The sequence below is a fragment of the Phodopus roborovskii genome, unplaced genomic scaffold (genome assembly GCF_943737965.1).
Source record: "Phodopus roborovskii unplaced genomic scaffold, PHOROB, whole genome shotgun sequence".
In the NCBI taxonomy this organism is placed as follows: Eukaryota; Metazoa; Chordata; class Mammalia; order Rodentia; family Cricetidae; genus Phodopus; species Phodopus roborovskii.
In genome coordinates this window covers 1,908,418-1,924,397 of record NW_026126423.1, presented here as the reverse complement: position 1 = coordinate 1,924,397, position 15,980 = coordinate 1,908,418, and the positions used below count along the sequence as shown (strand labels likewise).

The 15,980-nt window shown below is 38.9% G+C and overlaps 1 protein-coding gene across 1 annotated transcript in view; it reads right to left on the bottom strand.

The window, feature by feature from the left end:
• Positions 1–12,520: 12,520 nt before the first annotated feature.
• Bank1 (B cell scaffold protein with ankyrin repeats 1) overlaps positions 12,521–15,980 on the bottom strand; it is a 239,984-nt gene continuing 236,524 nt past the window's right edge. Inside the window, 3 exon segments of the mRNA XM_051185442.1 lie at positions 12,521–13,261; positions 13,500–13,564; positions 15,231–15,283. Of these exon segments, the coding sequence (XP_051041399.1) occupies positions 13,505–13,564; positions 15,231–15,283 (113 nt within the window). The 3' untranslated portion in view covers positions 12,521–13,261; positions 13,500–13,504.

Here is a 15,980-nt window from a genome sequence, read left to right as displayed (position 1 = left end):
CTACCGTGTATTCATGTGTAGAACAAGAACAATGTGCCAGAACAGCTAAACTGTAAACTTTGGTTGTTTAGCTCAAAAGATTGTTTTCTGTTCATAAACTTGTTTTTATTCTACATACTGGGCAGTTTTCTTCTAAGAGGTAATTGGGGAATGTAGGTACAGCAATGAATACAAGTTGCACAATGTTAAAGAGATATAGTTGACAGGTCTTGCATATTTTTTGACGTGAAGTGCATTTGTCTGTGAGAATGATATTTGACTCACTTTGGTCTTTGAGCTATCTTGTTCTTACATAGTTTTCTTTTTCCTTAGAACCTCATAGGTTCTGTGTATTGTGAGGTCTAAGTGAGTTGTAATGTAAATAACTTGCTTAATAAGTTTTGTTTTGCATTTCTGTGCTGTGTTCTGTCTTGATCTGCCCCCTTACTTGCACCCTTATTTTGAGGTTTCTTCTCCCTCCTGCCCTTCACATCTGCCATGTCAGTATTTCTAAGGCTCTTCCCTTCTCTCATTGATGCTCCTCCCATTTTACACTCAAGAACAGCCTTTGTCTTTCCAACTGCAAGCACCACCCTTTTCCCCTTCTTAAAGGACAGTGCCCTGCTCCTTCTCTCTAAGATACAGATTTAAAAAGAAACATAAAAGAAGAAGTGCATATTTCTTTTTTTTTTTTTTACCCAGTATTTTAGGGATTGGCCACATATCTGGCTTTGTTGTTCTGTCAAGGGAGGCAAATATCTGAGAGACTGGGGGTTAGACATTTTTGGGCTTTAAAGAAGAAAAATTCTCATTTCAGCTCAAAGAGTTAAAAGCTGACTTTATTACTTCAAATGAGTTTCATATTCTGGTTCCTTTGTGGGCTCATAAAGCATCCAATCTTTGCAGACTCCTAACAAGTGCCACATTTCATGTTTTCATGCCCCTGCTCACAGCTTGTGGGGCAGTGGGGGTGGGTGGGGCTTCCTGTATACACACAAAGGCGGAGCTACTCACCCTGGAACAGGCATTTGCTTTTTCTTTCTACTTACATGCTGCTCTCTAAATAAAATTTATCCTCGACATCTGTCCAAACTGTAGCTCCATTCCCTGTTTACAATGGAAATGTGCGTGCAAGTGGCTTGAGTGAGAGGAGAGTTTCAAGCCGAGAACCATGCACGAGGGAGGGTATGTGAGGGAGGAACCCTGGAGTCTGTGGATGACTGGCAGGCGATGGTTAAAGAAGGACAACTAACCTCCCAAGGGCTCCAGAGTGAATAAACAATAGTCTCCATCTCTTAATGAAGACTTAGGCCAATAGCTGCGATAACGTGCCTTGTGTTTAAATATCACTACCTGTCTGAAGTCAAGGTTATGCAGATGAAATTGACTTCAAAATGTACACTTAACTCTCCTTTCAAGAACTGGAAAACACAAAACATGGATATTTAGAGTTACTTAGGAAATACTTGTTCTTAGGAAATGGCTATGACTGCTAGAAGCCTACTCAGTTCCTACTATGTAGCGTCCATGTCACTGTTACCAGAATTTTGAGACTGTGAGCTAAAGAAAGCCATAGAGTAGTGGTAGTGGATACAGAAGCAAGGCCCCGAAAAGAGACCCTCTATTTGAAATGGTCTTGTGAGGAAGAGCAACAGTTCACATAGGAAACTAAAAATTGAAACTTATGTATGCTTTGCTGTAAAAGATAGAGGAGATGATTAACTTTGCTCTTCATAGTCAATATTAATTTTAAATGTTCCTAGCTATTATTATTTTTGTCTATCAGGAAGATGAGCAGGAAGAACACTGAAATGTGTTGACATCTGTTTAGGGCATCCTGGAGGTGACCGAATGGGAAGTGCAGGAGACTTCCTGGTGACAACGGAGGTGAATTCAGAGACTGGCAGGGTTGGCGGTCTAGATTATACTGCATACCTGGCACCTACGGGAAAAGGAACAAGGTAGAATGACATTTGCAAGAGATGAAGACTTCAGTGCCACTCTGGAGGTTTTGGTAAGTCTCTGAGACTACCAGAACAAAGCTTCCCCACTGGAGAAATCCCATGCTGTGAAGAAATAGCTTGGCTCCAGCCCCCACATTGTGCTCAGGTCTTGGTTGGGAGCAGTGAGCAGGCAGGGTTTCAGTGTGATGGATGATGTACGTTCCAAAGTTCATTCATCATGTTCCTGAAACTGGCCATCCCCGTGGAAGGACCAATCTAAACAGCTCTTCCTGGTGCCACTCTTATGGCTGAGTTAGTTAAGACTACTATAACGATATTCCATAATCTGAGTTGTTCATAAACAAAAATTTATTTCTCATGGTTTTTGATGGTGAAAAGTCCAAAATCAAGGTACATTCAGTGTCTAATGGGGTCCTGGTTTTCTTGGTGGGCCATCTTGCTGTGTTTCTCATGTCCTGGTTTTCTTGCTGGGCTATCTTGCTATGTTCCTCTTGTGAAAAATAGGCAAAGGGTCTTTCTGGTCCCATTGGTTGATGGCTGTGTCCTTCTGAACAACCAACCACTGAAGACTCCTGTGTGTTAATGCAATCACCTTTGGGGTGAGGATTCCAACACACAGAGTTTGGAACTGGGAGGCCAAAATTCCAACCCCAGTAACTTGCTTGAATTCTGGCAACTTCATCCTTTGCCAAGCATGTTAGCAGGTGTTTGCTTTTGTTTCTATATTGAAGCCTGAGGGTTTTAGCAAATATTTCATTAAGCTTCATCTATTTATAACTCTGTAACCAGCTTATATGCCCAAATCACTTTGCTCATCTCGATGGTCTTTTCCATATATGGTGTAAAGATATTTATCTGAGAATTGTGAGTAGTCACTGTCTCACAGCTGAGGCCATGCAAAGTTATGTAATTTATTTTCCCTAATGTATTTCTTAAAACTTTGCCTCAAAGTGTGTCATGATTATACTGTTTACCAAGTAGTGAATCATTTCATATCTCTATAATGAAGGGCAGTTATTAGGATGTATTGGGAAGGACTTTGGGTGGTAGTTCAGTCCTGAGTAGGAAGAAGATTGGTTGTTCTCCCCAAATTTATGATAAAATGCACCAGTTCTAATCAAGTCCCATCTGGAGGAAGTGTCTGAAGGCTCACAGGCTCTATTTTCCATCCGAGCATACCCTGGGCCACATGCCTGAGGGGGGTTGCTCAGCCTGCAGACACCCACAGGTTTCATCTGCTGCTAAAAGATGGCATATCAGAAAACCTGGAGAGCAGGGCTGAAATAAGTTGCCCTGAACTGACTCTTGGTGCTGTGTCCCCTTATGCCAGTTAGGGCTCATTTGGACAGAATGTTTTCACTCTGAAATTGAAAAACTATGAGGAGAAATTGGGAAGGTAGTTCAAGTATCACCATGACCTCTTTGTAAGGATTAGGAATTGTGTACTAGAAATATTTTTTAAAAAAAGATGAAAGGAAGTGACTTGCTATAACTGCTTTGAATAAGCTCTACATGAAGTTCAGAACTGTCTGTCTTGCCACTTGAGCCAGATCTTCCATATTTTATTTCAGAATCAATCTGGGTACACTTAACTTGTCTGGACTCTTAGAATTTCTGTGATGAGTTGGATGTTCTCATCTGTAGAGATAAGGTTGCTTCCAAAAGATGAGAATGCATGGGTAAATTATTGTGAACATAACAGTCATTCACATTTTCTTAAAATTTGCATTGGAGTTGAGTGAGGGAACAAAGGCAGAGAAGCCATTGCAGAGGAGGATGTCTTAATAGAGGGGACAGTAAATGTGTAAGTAGAAAGAAGAATTAGTGGGAGGTTTATACAGGGAGAGGGCAGAGGAAAAGGGAGATGGAAGCAATGTGAGAGGGCTAGCTAAAAAGAGGGAACATATAGAAACTTGTAATCTTATAACAAGACAAAACCAAAGCCAACATACAAACAGATTTGGAAGGTAGATATCCTTTATGGCTGGGAAATGTTTTTTGAAGCTATGGATTACTAAACAAAAGCTCCAATAACTTGTGTTAGATAAATCCTAATGGGTTTTTGGTCAGATGGTTAAGACCTTATTGTTGAATAACTTAGATACTTTGGTTGTGTGATACAGAGAAAGCAAGCTGAAATGAGCTAGAAGCCTCTTCCATGCTGGATAGCTTTCAATAACACTAGAAAGGGCACCATGAAGACTGATGATGGGTGGGGAAAAGCACTGAGGGTCTTACTGAGCTGTGAGCTCTAAACTACAAGACTGACTTATAGGAAAGATGTCTGTCCACTTATGCAATAGTGGAGCCATTGTTATGGGGGTAACCAACAGATTAGTGATTGACATTGAGGCACAATCCATTGGGAAGAATTCATACCTCATACTGAAAACCCAAAGCCCAAGAAGGAACTTAAATCTGTTGCTTAGTTAAATTGACATAGTGTTGGATTGCCTTCTAAATATTATATCCATAGACAAAAACTATTCTCAGCCTTAATGAGAGATGCTGTGATTTCCCGTGAACTGTGACAAGTACAGACTTATGGCTGTAGAGGGTGTTGAGAATAAGTGATGGTTACAGGTGCAAAGGCAAATATATTGCTACATCTGTGGCTCAGGGAACATTGAAGAAGTGATGGAAATATTGTAAAAGCTGAAAGAAAGGAAGAAGGGCTGGAAAACAGCATCTTTAGGACAATACATAGCCACTGGAGATGACTCTACTGGGTTTGCCAAAGAATGGGCCCATCATCATCCAGGCAAGGATAGGGAAGGGGGTCAAGAAGTCCTATATGTTAACACTGACCTATTTCTAGTTTTCATGTTTTAATTATTATTTTTTCTTATTTTACATATAGATTCCAGTTCCCTCTCCCTCCCATCCTCCCATGCTCCTCGACTCCCCCCTCCCATTCCATTCCCCACCCACTCCACAGGGAGGGTGAAGCCTTCCAGTGTAAAGAGTATAGTTTTTCCGCCTGCTGCCTGGTCTTGTCCTGCCGCCGCACCAGTCCTAATTAACACACTGAGACCCTGTATTAGATATAATTCTGTTAGCCCATTACTTGTTTCTTATCGGCTAGCTCTGTCTTAAGTATTAACCCATTTCTATTAATCTAATATTTCCACGTGGTCTTCTTACTGGGGAAAGGGGCCAGCATCTCGTCTCCCCAGTCTCTCCATCTTCCCCTCCTTCCTACTTCCTCTTTCCTCATTCTCTCCTAGTCCCTCCTATCTTCTTTTCCTATTGGCCAACAGTGCTTTATTTATTAACCAGTATGAGAAACATATACAGAATGACATCTCCCATCATTCCAGGAGGGATAATCAAAATGTGTCAAGTCTTTTGGAGTAGGTTCTAGGCCCTCCCTCTTGTCTCTAGGCTAAGGGACTACCCCTCCATGGGAATGTGCTCCCAAAGTCCTTTAGTGAGCTAGGAATACATCCTGGGTCCACTGTCAGAGGTCCCTTAGTCTGCCCAGGTCTTCTAACTGAGACCCATGTTCAGGGAGTCTGGGTCAATCCAATGCTGGTTTCTAAGCTATTAGTCTGGGGGTCCATGAGCTCCCCCTTGTCCAGGTCAGCTGTCTCTGTGGGTTTCTATAGCCTGGTCTTGACCCTTTATCACTCCTCCCTTTTTGCACCTGGATTCCAGGAGTTCAGCTCAGTGTTTAGCCTTAGGTGTCTGCTTCTGTTTCCAATAGCTACTAGATGAAGGTTCTAAGATGGCATGTAAGTTAGTTATCAATCTCATTATTAGGGAAGGGCATTTAAGGTTGGCTCTCCACTGTTGCTCAGATTGTTAGTTGGGGTTATCCTTGTAAGTCTCTGGACATTTCTTTAGGGTCAGTTTTCTATTCAAACCTATAATGACTCCCTCTATTATGACATCTCTTTTCTTGCTCTTGTATATTCATTCCCTGTCTGAATCATCCTAGTACCACATGTTTTCCTCCCCTCCCCTTCTCATTCTCCTAACTCCCTCTCCAATCACTGTCCATCCCCTGATCCCAATATGCTCAGTAGATCTTCATTGACCTATTTCTTATAGTTTTCTGGAAAGGGAAATCATTGGTTTTAGTTGTGCATATACTGGATACACAATGCATAGTCTCAATCCAATTGTCAGAGAGATGTCCCTTTTTAAACTAAATGGGTCACAAAACAACAGTCATGAATCTGATAAAGGGACAGGAAGTCAGAAGGGAGTTTGATAGACATGGAAGAGAGAAACAGAAGGTAGTAGGAGATAGTTATTAGAATGCATTAACTACACAAATAAAAATTTCAAGTAACCAATTTAATTTTTAAAATGCCTTAAGAAAGATCACTCTTTCTCAAAACATATCTTGAAACTTGATTCCAAAAGACAGATGGTAACTCTGTTTGGGAGCACAGAATCATTTATTTAGTTGCTGCTGTTTTTTATGCACACAAGTATAAATCATACCAACACTAGTTCTGTTATTCAAGAATCATACCTATTTGTTCTTTTTACTCCATGGGGAACCTCTGTGCAACAGACTTGTGTTCAGTTAGGTCCAGTGGTCATGATAACAATTCTGTCAAGAGCATGTTTAGAGCATGACATCATTACACACATATTGATGGACATCTCCTCAGTAGTGGGTTGGGAGTATGCACTAATGTCCTAAGGTTCATCCAGATTGTTGGGTATTAGGAAGGAACTGAGTTTAGCATTATTCTATAAATGTGGCACTAGGCTATGTTCTGATTGTGACCTTAGGTAGCCACATAACCTGCTACTTAGTTGTTCACTGGCACTAAAATCACACCATTTCCATATTTAACAAGACAGATTGTACAGTGGGAAAGCTTGAGAATTTCTTGAACCTGGTAGTTTTTACATCACAAATAGTATATGTCAGTCAGTTGTCCAGTAGTTGCATGCAAAGATGCTTCTTATTTGAAATGGTCTTACCTAATGGAGCTAATTCTTGACAACAGCCACTGTAAAAGTAGGTCTTTGTTTTACATTCTTACCAAATCTCTAAATTGAGGCCGTATTTTCTATGTCGTCTTCAAGTCTCCTGTTGGCACTGTGGTGGAATGGTGCATATTTAAAGACTGGTATTTTGGAACTGTGCAAACCACATAAGTGTTTTTTTCTTTACAAGTTATTTCTGTTAGTTGCCTCCTTTACTTGCAAGTTGACTATAAATGTCATGAAGTTTATGTCCTATATAAATTGCTTTAATTATGTTGGGTTTATATAACTTCTTTGTGCTTATATGGGCTAAATGTATAAATGCATTTTCTTCTATAAACTCTAGAAGTTTGCTGAATGTCATAGTAAATAAATACAATCATATTTAAGAAAAAGCATTTACTCTCACTGTTTTAAAGTCTAAATCATGGATATCATTATCACTGCATGATGATACTGCAGTTTGGTTATATTAATTGAGAGGTGTATGCCAGCTTTTCATCAAAGCAATCCCAGATGGGAAGTGTTGTTCTTAGATTTCTAGTTTATCAACACAAAAATCCTTAATTCCCTTTCCTTTGCCCTACAGAAACAAAAACACCCCAGATGCTGCAATAAATGTGTGGGATAAATCTATATCTTGCAGAAATATTTTTATGGCCAACTTTAATATAATACCAAGAGATTTTTTAGGTATTTCTACCCAGTTGCTAAGTTGAGTGGCAGTACCAGAAATAAGTGTAAAATAACTTGAAATGACTGAGGAGTTAATATGTAATGAAAGTCTCAGTAGAAGATGAGAACACCAACAAAATACCTCTAACACACACTTTTCCTCCCAAATATCCTGCAGTCAAGTTTGTCTTTGCTAAATAAAATAAAACAGAACCTGAAGGCAGTCTAAAAATCTAATCATTGTTCACTTAACTATACTGATGGATGTCTCATCAACTAATAAGATAACTGTGCTGTGTTAGTCAGCTCCATTATAGCTGTGACTGAATTCCTGTGACAACAGTTGAGGGCTGGAAAGATTTATTTTGCTTGAAGTTTCAGAGATTTCACCATAGCCCTCTGCTCCCATGGTCCCAGGCCAGTGGTGAGGCACACGTTGAAGGTCAGAGTGTGTAGTGGAGGATGTCATTGAGCACCCGGCTCACAGCAAGTAGAGAAAGAGGAAGGGATCTAAGACCAGGTACACCCCTAGGGACCCAGCTGGGTCACATATCACATCCTTTGCATAACCTACCGAGACAGCACCACCAGCTGTAGATCAAGCATCCAACATATGTGCCTTGAAGGGACAATGTCTGTGTAAACCACAACAGTGAGTGTTTAAGCCCTTTCGGATAGTCTCCTTTTATTCAGTCATTGATTTCTCTTTTAATCCCTTCACTATACATGCCATCAAGTGTGACTATAGTTGGCAAAGTCTCTTGATTTACATACTCTTCAGAGTTGTGACAGAGTTGTGATGAAAATATAGATAGATGCTCTGAAAATTTTGTGTTACTGTGTCATGTCTATTTCTTAGTTTGTGAATATATAATATCCAGAAAGTGGTGAAGCCGATGGCATCAGGGGCAACTCATTGATATAGATATAAAGGTGAGTGAAATGATGTAAATACTTAACATTTTAGGGCAATACCATGTAGTGTGAGGCTTTCTATTTATTTGTGTGCTAACAGATGCTGATTGGTATCTCCATTATTGTGAAGGCATTTCTATGTCTGAGCTGCCTGTAGGCAAATCCTTTCTGGATCATGTTACCTTCTAGAAGTTTTTATCAGTCCTTGACTTTCCTTGGCATAGAGTTCTAGCACTTTAGTGGTGTTTATTTTATTTTATTTTTTTTGGAGGGGGTTCAAGCTAAAGATCAGAAAAGCAAAGCAGCCAACTATGATCCTGTCCTCAGTGTGGCTGGGGAGTGAATACAGACTGAGGCTGTGAGCTCCTGTCTTTTATTCCTCTCTAGTGCTGGTATTAAAGGCACACACCACCACAGCACAGCCTTTATGGCTAACTAGTGTGCTGCCACCACTACCTGGCCTCTGTGGCTAGTTTTGCATTCTGGTCTTCAGGAAAGCGTCATTAGATCATAAACAAAATATCACCACACTTGGGATAACTCAGAGACATATGATTAGAGTTGTCCTTGGGCATTGATGGTGATCTTGCTGGCCTGGCCATCTCAGAAGTGCTCTGAGGCCCTCACAATGTTCAATCCCTCTCCCACCTTCCCAATAGTGGTAGTTTTGGTTCATTTGTCTCTCTCTACATGGTGTTTAGATGCCTGTTTGACTCTCTCTCATCTTTTTATAAGGACATGCAGCATCTTGAATTATAGGATCAAATTTTATCTTGGCCACCTTCAAAGCATTTATTGTCAAAAATACCATCCTCACAGGCACTAGGAATTAAAACTGGTGGGGCAATTATCTTAACATGTCTTATAAGGGTAGGAGACTCAATTAGATAAACACATAGGAGACTGGAATTTCCTGGGGGCTGAATAGAAAAAAATTATTTCCCAGGCCATCCACAGAAATAGCCAGTTGGACTTCTGTTCCTTCAGTGGGATTCACATTTTCTTTTTTCTTTTTCTTTTACATATCGATCCCAGTTCCCTCTCACTTCCTCCCTCCCTTTTTCCTTCTCTCCCACCCTCCCATGCTCCCAACCACCATCCCTTCCCATCCCCCCACCCCAATTCCATATGTAGAGGAATGCCATCCAGTTGGGGTCATGTAGATCTGACAGGTCATGTGAAGTAGGGACTAGGGCTTCTCTCCTGTCTCTAGGTTAAGGCAGTTATCCTTCCATGGGGGATGTGTTCGCAAGGTCCTTTTGTGCACCGGGGATACATCCTGGTTCCACTGTCTGAGGTCCCTTAGACTGCCCAGGCCTTCTAGCTGAGACCCATATTCAGGGGTTCTGAGTCAGACCCATGCTGGATTTCCCAGCTATCAGTCTGTGGGTCTATTAGCTCCTCCTTGTTCAGGTCAGCTGTCTCTATGTGTTTCTGTAGCCTGATCTTGTTCTCCCTCTCTGCATCTGGATTCCGGTTCAGCTCAGTGTTTTGTTGTGGGTGCCTGCTTCTGTTTCTATCACCTACTAGATGAGGGCTCTATGATGGTGGATAAATTAGTCGTCGATCTCATTATCAGGAAAGGGCATTTATAGTAGCCTTTCTACTGTTGCTCAAATTGTTAGTTGGGATCAGTCTTCTAGGTCTCTGGACATTTCTCTAGATTCAGTTTTCTCTTCAAACCTATAATGGCTCCCTCTTTTATAGTCTCTCTCGTCTCTCTCTCCCCCTCTCTCTTTTCTCTCATCTATTCCTCCCCTGAGTCAATCTTCCTAGTCCTGCGTGCTTTCCTCTCCTCCCCTTTTCTTTCTCCTAGTTCCCTCTCCACTCACTGCCCCCCCCCCACACTCCCCATGTGCTCAGGAGATCTTGTCCCTTTCCCCTTCTGTGAGGGACCTTATATGAATCTCTTAGAATCTTCCTTGTATCCTAGTTTTTCTGGTGATGTGAATTATAGGCTGGTGATCCTTTGCTCTATGTCTAAAATCCATATATGAGTGAGTACATACCATGTTCCTCTTTTTGTGACTGTGTTACCTCATTCAGGATGGTTTTTTCAAGTTCCATCCACTTGCCTGTGAATTTCAAGATTCCATTGTTCCCCCCCCCCAGAGTAGTATTCCATTGTGTAAATGTGCCAAATTTTCTTTATCCTTTCTTCAGTTGAGGGGCATCTAAGTTGCTTCCAGGTTCTTGCTATTACAAATAATGCTGCTATGAACATAGTTGAACACATGTCTTTGTTGCATGGATGTGGATCATTTGGGTATATGCCTAAGAGGGGGATTGCCAGGTCCTGTGGTAAACTAATTCCCATTTTCCTGAGGAACTGCCATACTGATCTCCAAAATGGCTGTACAAGTTTGTATTCCCACCAGCAGTGGAGGAGTGTTCCCCTTTCTCACATCCTTTCCAGCATAAGTTTTCATTGGTGTTTCTAATTTTAGCCATTCTGGCAGGAGTAAGGTGGTGTCTCAAAGTTGTTTTGATTTGCATTTCCCTGATAGCTAAGGATGTTAAACACTTTCTTAAGTGTCTTTCAGCTTTTTTGATTTCCTCTATTGAGAGTTCTCTGTTCATTTCTGTATCCCATTTTTTAATAGGGTTATTTGGTGTTTTGTTGACTAGTTTCTTGAGTTCTTTGTATATTTTAGAGATCAGCCCTCTGTCAGATGTAGGATTGGTGAAGATCTTTTCCCAGTCTGTTGGCTGCCATTTGGTCTTGTGCACTGTGTCCTTTGCCTTATATGAAGCTTCTAAGTTTGAGGAGGTCCCATTTATTAATTGTTGATCTCAGTGTCTGTGCTACTAGAGTTATGTTCAGGAAGCAGTCTCCTGTACCAATCTGTTCAAGGGTACCTCTCACTTTCTCTTCTAAGAGGTTCAGTGTAGCTGGATTTATATTGAGGTCTTTGATCCATTTGGACTTGAGTTTTGTACATGGTGATAGACATGGTTCTATCTGAAGTCTCCTACACACCATCATCCCGTTGTGCCAGCACCATTTGTTGAAGATGCTTTCTTCATTCAACTGCATATTTTTAGATGTTTTGTCAAAAAATCAGGTGTTTGTAGGTGTGTGGGTTAATATTACTATTTTTTCATTTGATTCCATTTGTCTACCTGTCTATTTTTGTTCCAATACCAAGCTGTTTTCAGAACTATAGCTCTGTAGCAGAACTTGAAGTCGGGGATGGTGATTTCTCCTGAAGTTTCTTTATTATACAGGGTTGTTTTAGCTATCCTTTGGTCATCTTTAGTTCATGCCAGCCTAGTTCATAAGGGTTCATAAGGGTAGAGTTCAAAGACTCAAGTAAAATCTAGGCTTTCACTCTCACATATAATTGCACCAGAGAAGTAAGTTAATGTGTTATAGTTATCAAAGTTGCCACTTTGTACACTTTGAAATAAGAATAAAGCCAGTATTTTATCTCTGGGCTTTGGTCATAGGTTGTTGTGGGAAATCTTATGTAAATGATACGACTATTTTAATTTAATGTTTCTGGAAGATATATCAATATTTTTTATTGCTTTCCATAAATCTTTGGCAGCCTACAAAGACAGCCTATATAAATGTTTGTGCAACATCTGCCATTTCTGCAATATTGAATGTGAAACTGAGTTGCATTTCTACATCTCATAATCAGAAATACCTTCTAGTAGGACTTGATTAAACTTCTATAAACTAAACTATTTCGAAATGTTAATTGATATAGAAAACATAAAGCCCTTCAATAGATATTCCTATCACCTTTTGAAAACTAGGAAAACAATCATTTGCATTTGTTCTATATATCATTCCCATCTCCTGAAATTTGTTATATTCTTGTTCATTTGATTGTTTGGTAGTTAAATTGACATACAGAGAAATTTAGTGGTTAATCTCAATGAACTTATTTTAGAGAATCAGAAGTAGTTTTAAACATTCAATATAGTGGTAGCATTTTGCATGAAATCAGAGTGTGGTAAACTAGTGAACTACTTCTGAGGAACAGGTGGATGAAGTCTCTGTGACCCTTAATAAGAAACAACACAAGTTGTAAAAATATATTTTAATTTGAGGGAAGGACATTTAGTAAGGACTCAGGTACAGGGAGGCATGGGGAAATGGCCTTCTAGAAAAGGGCAGGATGAATGCAATCAATGTGTGATGCATGTTTGAAATATCAAGGTGAGGTACACACCATCAATTGGCAACATTAATATGACTTCAGAAAACAATGTAGAGGGCAGAGTCCTTGTTAGCACTGAAAAACAAGATACCACCAACTAAAGAAAATGTAACTAAAAATACATTTCAAAGGTATAAACAAATAGGCACTAAATAAAAGAAGCTATCTGGAAACATGATGTAACAAGAGCATTATGGCTGTAAATGTGATAAAGGACAGAAGACTGTCATTTACAAAGCAAATATGAAATTAGTTTTTATTTGAAGGAGACAAAGAGTAGAAAGAATAATCTATGTAGTTTTGTTCCATAATTTTGCTAGGTTGCATTTAACTTTGTTGATTTCTTTAATTTTCAAGATGTGAAAATTAGCTGCTTCAGTGGCAAAGTAAGTGGATTTTCAGAGAATGATTATCTATTTCCATCTTTTGATATGTCCACTTGAAGCAATATAATACCAATGAGTTGTGTATGATACCAATACATTCTGGGATCCAAAGTTACACTTTGTGTTCTTCTACATGTGGATTAGTCCTAGAGATCAGAAACTCCACAGGCAGGCTTATATTTCAAAATGTTTGGTGATTCTTGAGTTTAATTACGATAATCTGAAAATAAGATCAGAGGAAATGGATTAGGAGATGGTGAATGGACATTTATTACCTAGCTTAAAATCACCCCATCTATAAATCTTCCTAAGGAAAATTTTTCTTTATCTCAAAAAATCTTCATTTATTCTTTCAAGAGAAAACAATGAAATATTTAAAAGCTCCCATTTCTTAAATGATTGATTGAAATCTATAACACGCCCAGTTTAGGTTTCCTAAGAAACAACTACTATTTTACCTTCTTTAATGATCTTTCTTACAGAAGAAACCAAATTCCTTTTCAACTTGGAGTCGAGCAGGAAACTAGAAATTAATAATAAAAAAATGGCACAGAAGTAAGGCTTTTCCGTGTTAAGGCTCAACAAATAAACATTATAAAGCATAGTTCCCTTTCATAACTCTGGGAAGAAAACTCTGTAAGGCAACTGGCAGACAATTCTTTATCTTAAAAGGGAACAGTCACAGTAAAGCTCAGTATACCAAAATCTTAGGGTTTGATTTCTTCAGATGCACAACCTTGCTGGGTCATCTAGGCTGACCTCCTACTTCGCTTCAGTCCTCCTTCAGCTTCCCCAGTGCTGGGTTTACAGGCCAATGCATCATGTCATTGGCCTAAAAGTTTGCTTCAATTTTTAAGGATAAACAACTAAGCAATGGGAACTTACACTTTTCCAAAATTTCTCAAGTTTTAAAAAACAGATTTCTACCATTATTTTTTGTCTCAAAAAATGTATTTCTAAAAGCACTTTATATCTTAAGTATACTTAAAAGTACAAATGTATAGCTCAAAAAGTGTGTGTCTGTGAATATCTTTTATTTTTTTCCTTCAGAGTTTGAATAAGGATCTTTTTTAAAAAAATTATTATTATCCTGGAACTTGATTTGTAGACCAGGCTGGCCTTGAACCTACAGAAATCCATCTGTCTTTGCCTCCCAAGTGTTGGTATTGAAAGTGCACATCAGGACTGACTGATCACAAAATATTTTTGTAAACTCATGTGCTTCAGTGAAGTCTCCAATCGTGCACTTCAATGAGCAAAGAGCCACTAGTACATACTCTACAGTGAGTCATGAAATCCAGAAATGTAAGCACTTTGATTAATTTTTAAAGTGTGAATGACTTTTATGATAGAATATTACTCATCTGAAACAAAGGAGCTGAAAGAGCTACTATAACTTTGGATAATTAAAACAATTTCATTAGGAAGTTTACCAAGGACATTTACTCGTGTTTTACCTAGAAATCCAAAGGCAACATCACTCTTGATAACAGCACACATTTCCCACATCACATGAACAGGTAGGTGAAGTGATATGGCTTTCATAAAGAATTTGTAGTCAGGACATTAACTATAAGGTCCTGAAGTGTCTTGATTTTTTGGTTATGCTCTCATGGCTTATGGATCTTCTCATGTTCTTACCAATTTCTTGTCTTTGATGTTAAATGCTGCTTATTTGTACAATCAATATTTTTGGGCTATATATTTCCTATACATTGGCCGTAAGGACTGCACTTCTTGAATAAATTCTCATTCAGTGTATATTGTTAAAACTGATATACTCATAATTCCTCTAAAATTTATTTTTCATGGACACACTGAATCTAGCCATACTGGTATTTTCCACCTAAGGGTCCCATCTTTATTTTTTCTAAATAATAAATTTCCTTAAGCTGCTACTCCTGGATATTTTTGACACAGGTTTTTTCTATGTAGCCCTTGCTGTCTTGGAACTCTTTGTAGGCTGGCCTCAAACTCACAGAGATCCTCCTGCCTCTGCCACCCAGTGCTGGGATTAAAGATGTGTGCCACCCCTGCCCCAACATTACTCATGGATTTTAAACACTAATGCTTATCTAACTTTTCTTATTCATATTGGTTCAAAGAACAGACAAGATGAAAAATTTTTATGTTCCTCAGCAGAAAAAGTCTTCCTCTGTATTAAAAAAATTAAAATGAATACAACCTACCTTATTGTTAAAGAGACTACTGTGCAATATATTTTCATTGTGGGCAGTATTACCTATAAATATATAATAATTCATTTATTCATCAGTGAAAGTGATATGAAGCATGGGATATATAGAAAAATTATTAAATGGATAAAATGGCATATTTTTACGTGTACTCAGTGAACTGAACATTATATTCGTACAGACCAACTTGAATAGTATATTGAGGAGTTAGTTCTGTTCAGACATAATTTTTCAAACCCTAGTATTAACAACTTCTATTTCGTTAAACACTTTTACGTTTCTTTCACCATTTGCCAGAACTGGTCAGTTGCAAAGCACAGTTTTCTAGGCTCCCCACTGGCAGCTTATTCTGCTCCCCTAATGTTACCATGAGACACCCATTTCCAGTCCAGCTACACAGTGTAATCCTACTAGTTTTCCCCTCTCACATTTACTGGGTTATGCTATTTGTTCAATAGGTCTTTATCTGACTTATAATTTTTCTTTTTCCTCCCAATATTTGTCATAACATTCCTATTCTTAACATATTCATATGAATCACTTGGTTGAGTATTACACAAATTTAATTTCCCCCATCAATGACTTCCATTTATCAATCATCAGACTCTGGTTCCATAAGTCATTATCATTCTTTATAACAATTTCCCATGTACATTATTCACTTAAATTTTACATATGAGAATGCTGAGTCTGATTCATTCATAAGAAGACATGAAAGAGTCCATGCCCTAAAAAGAATACACA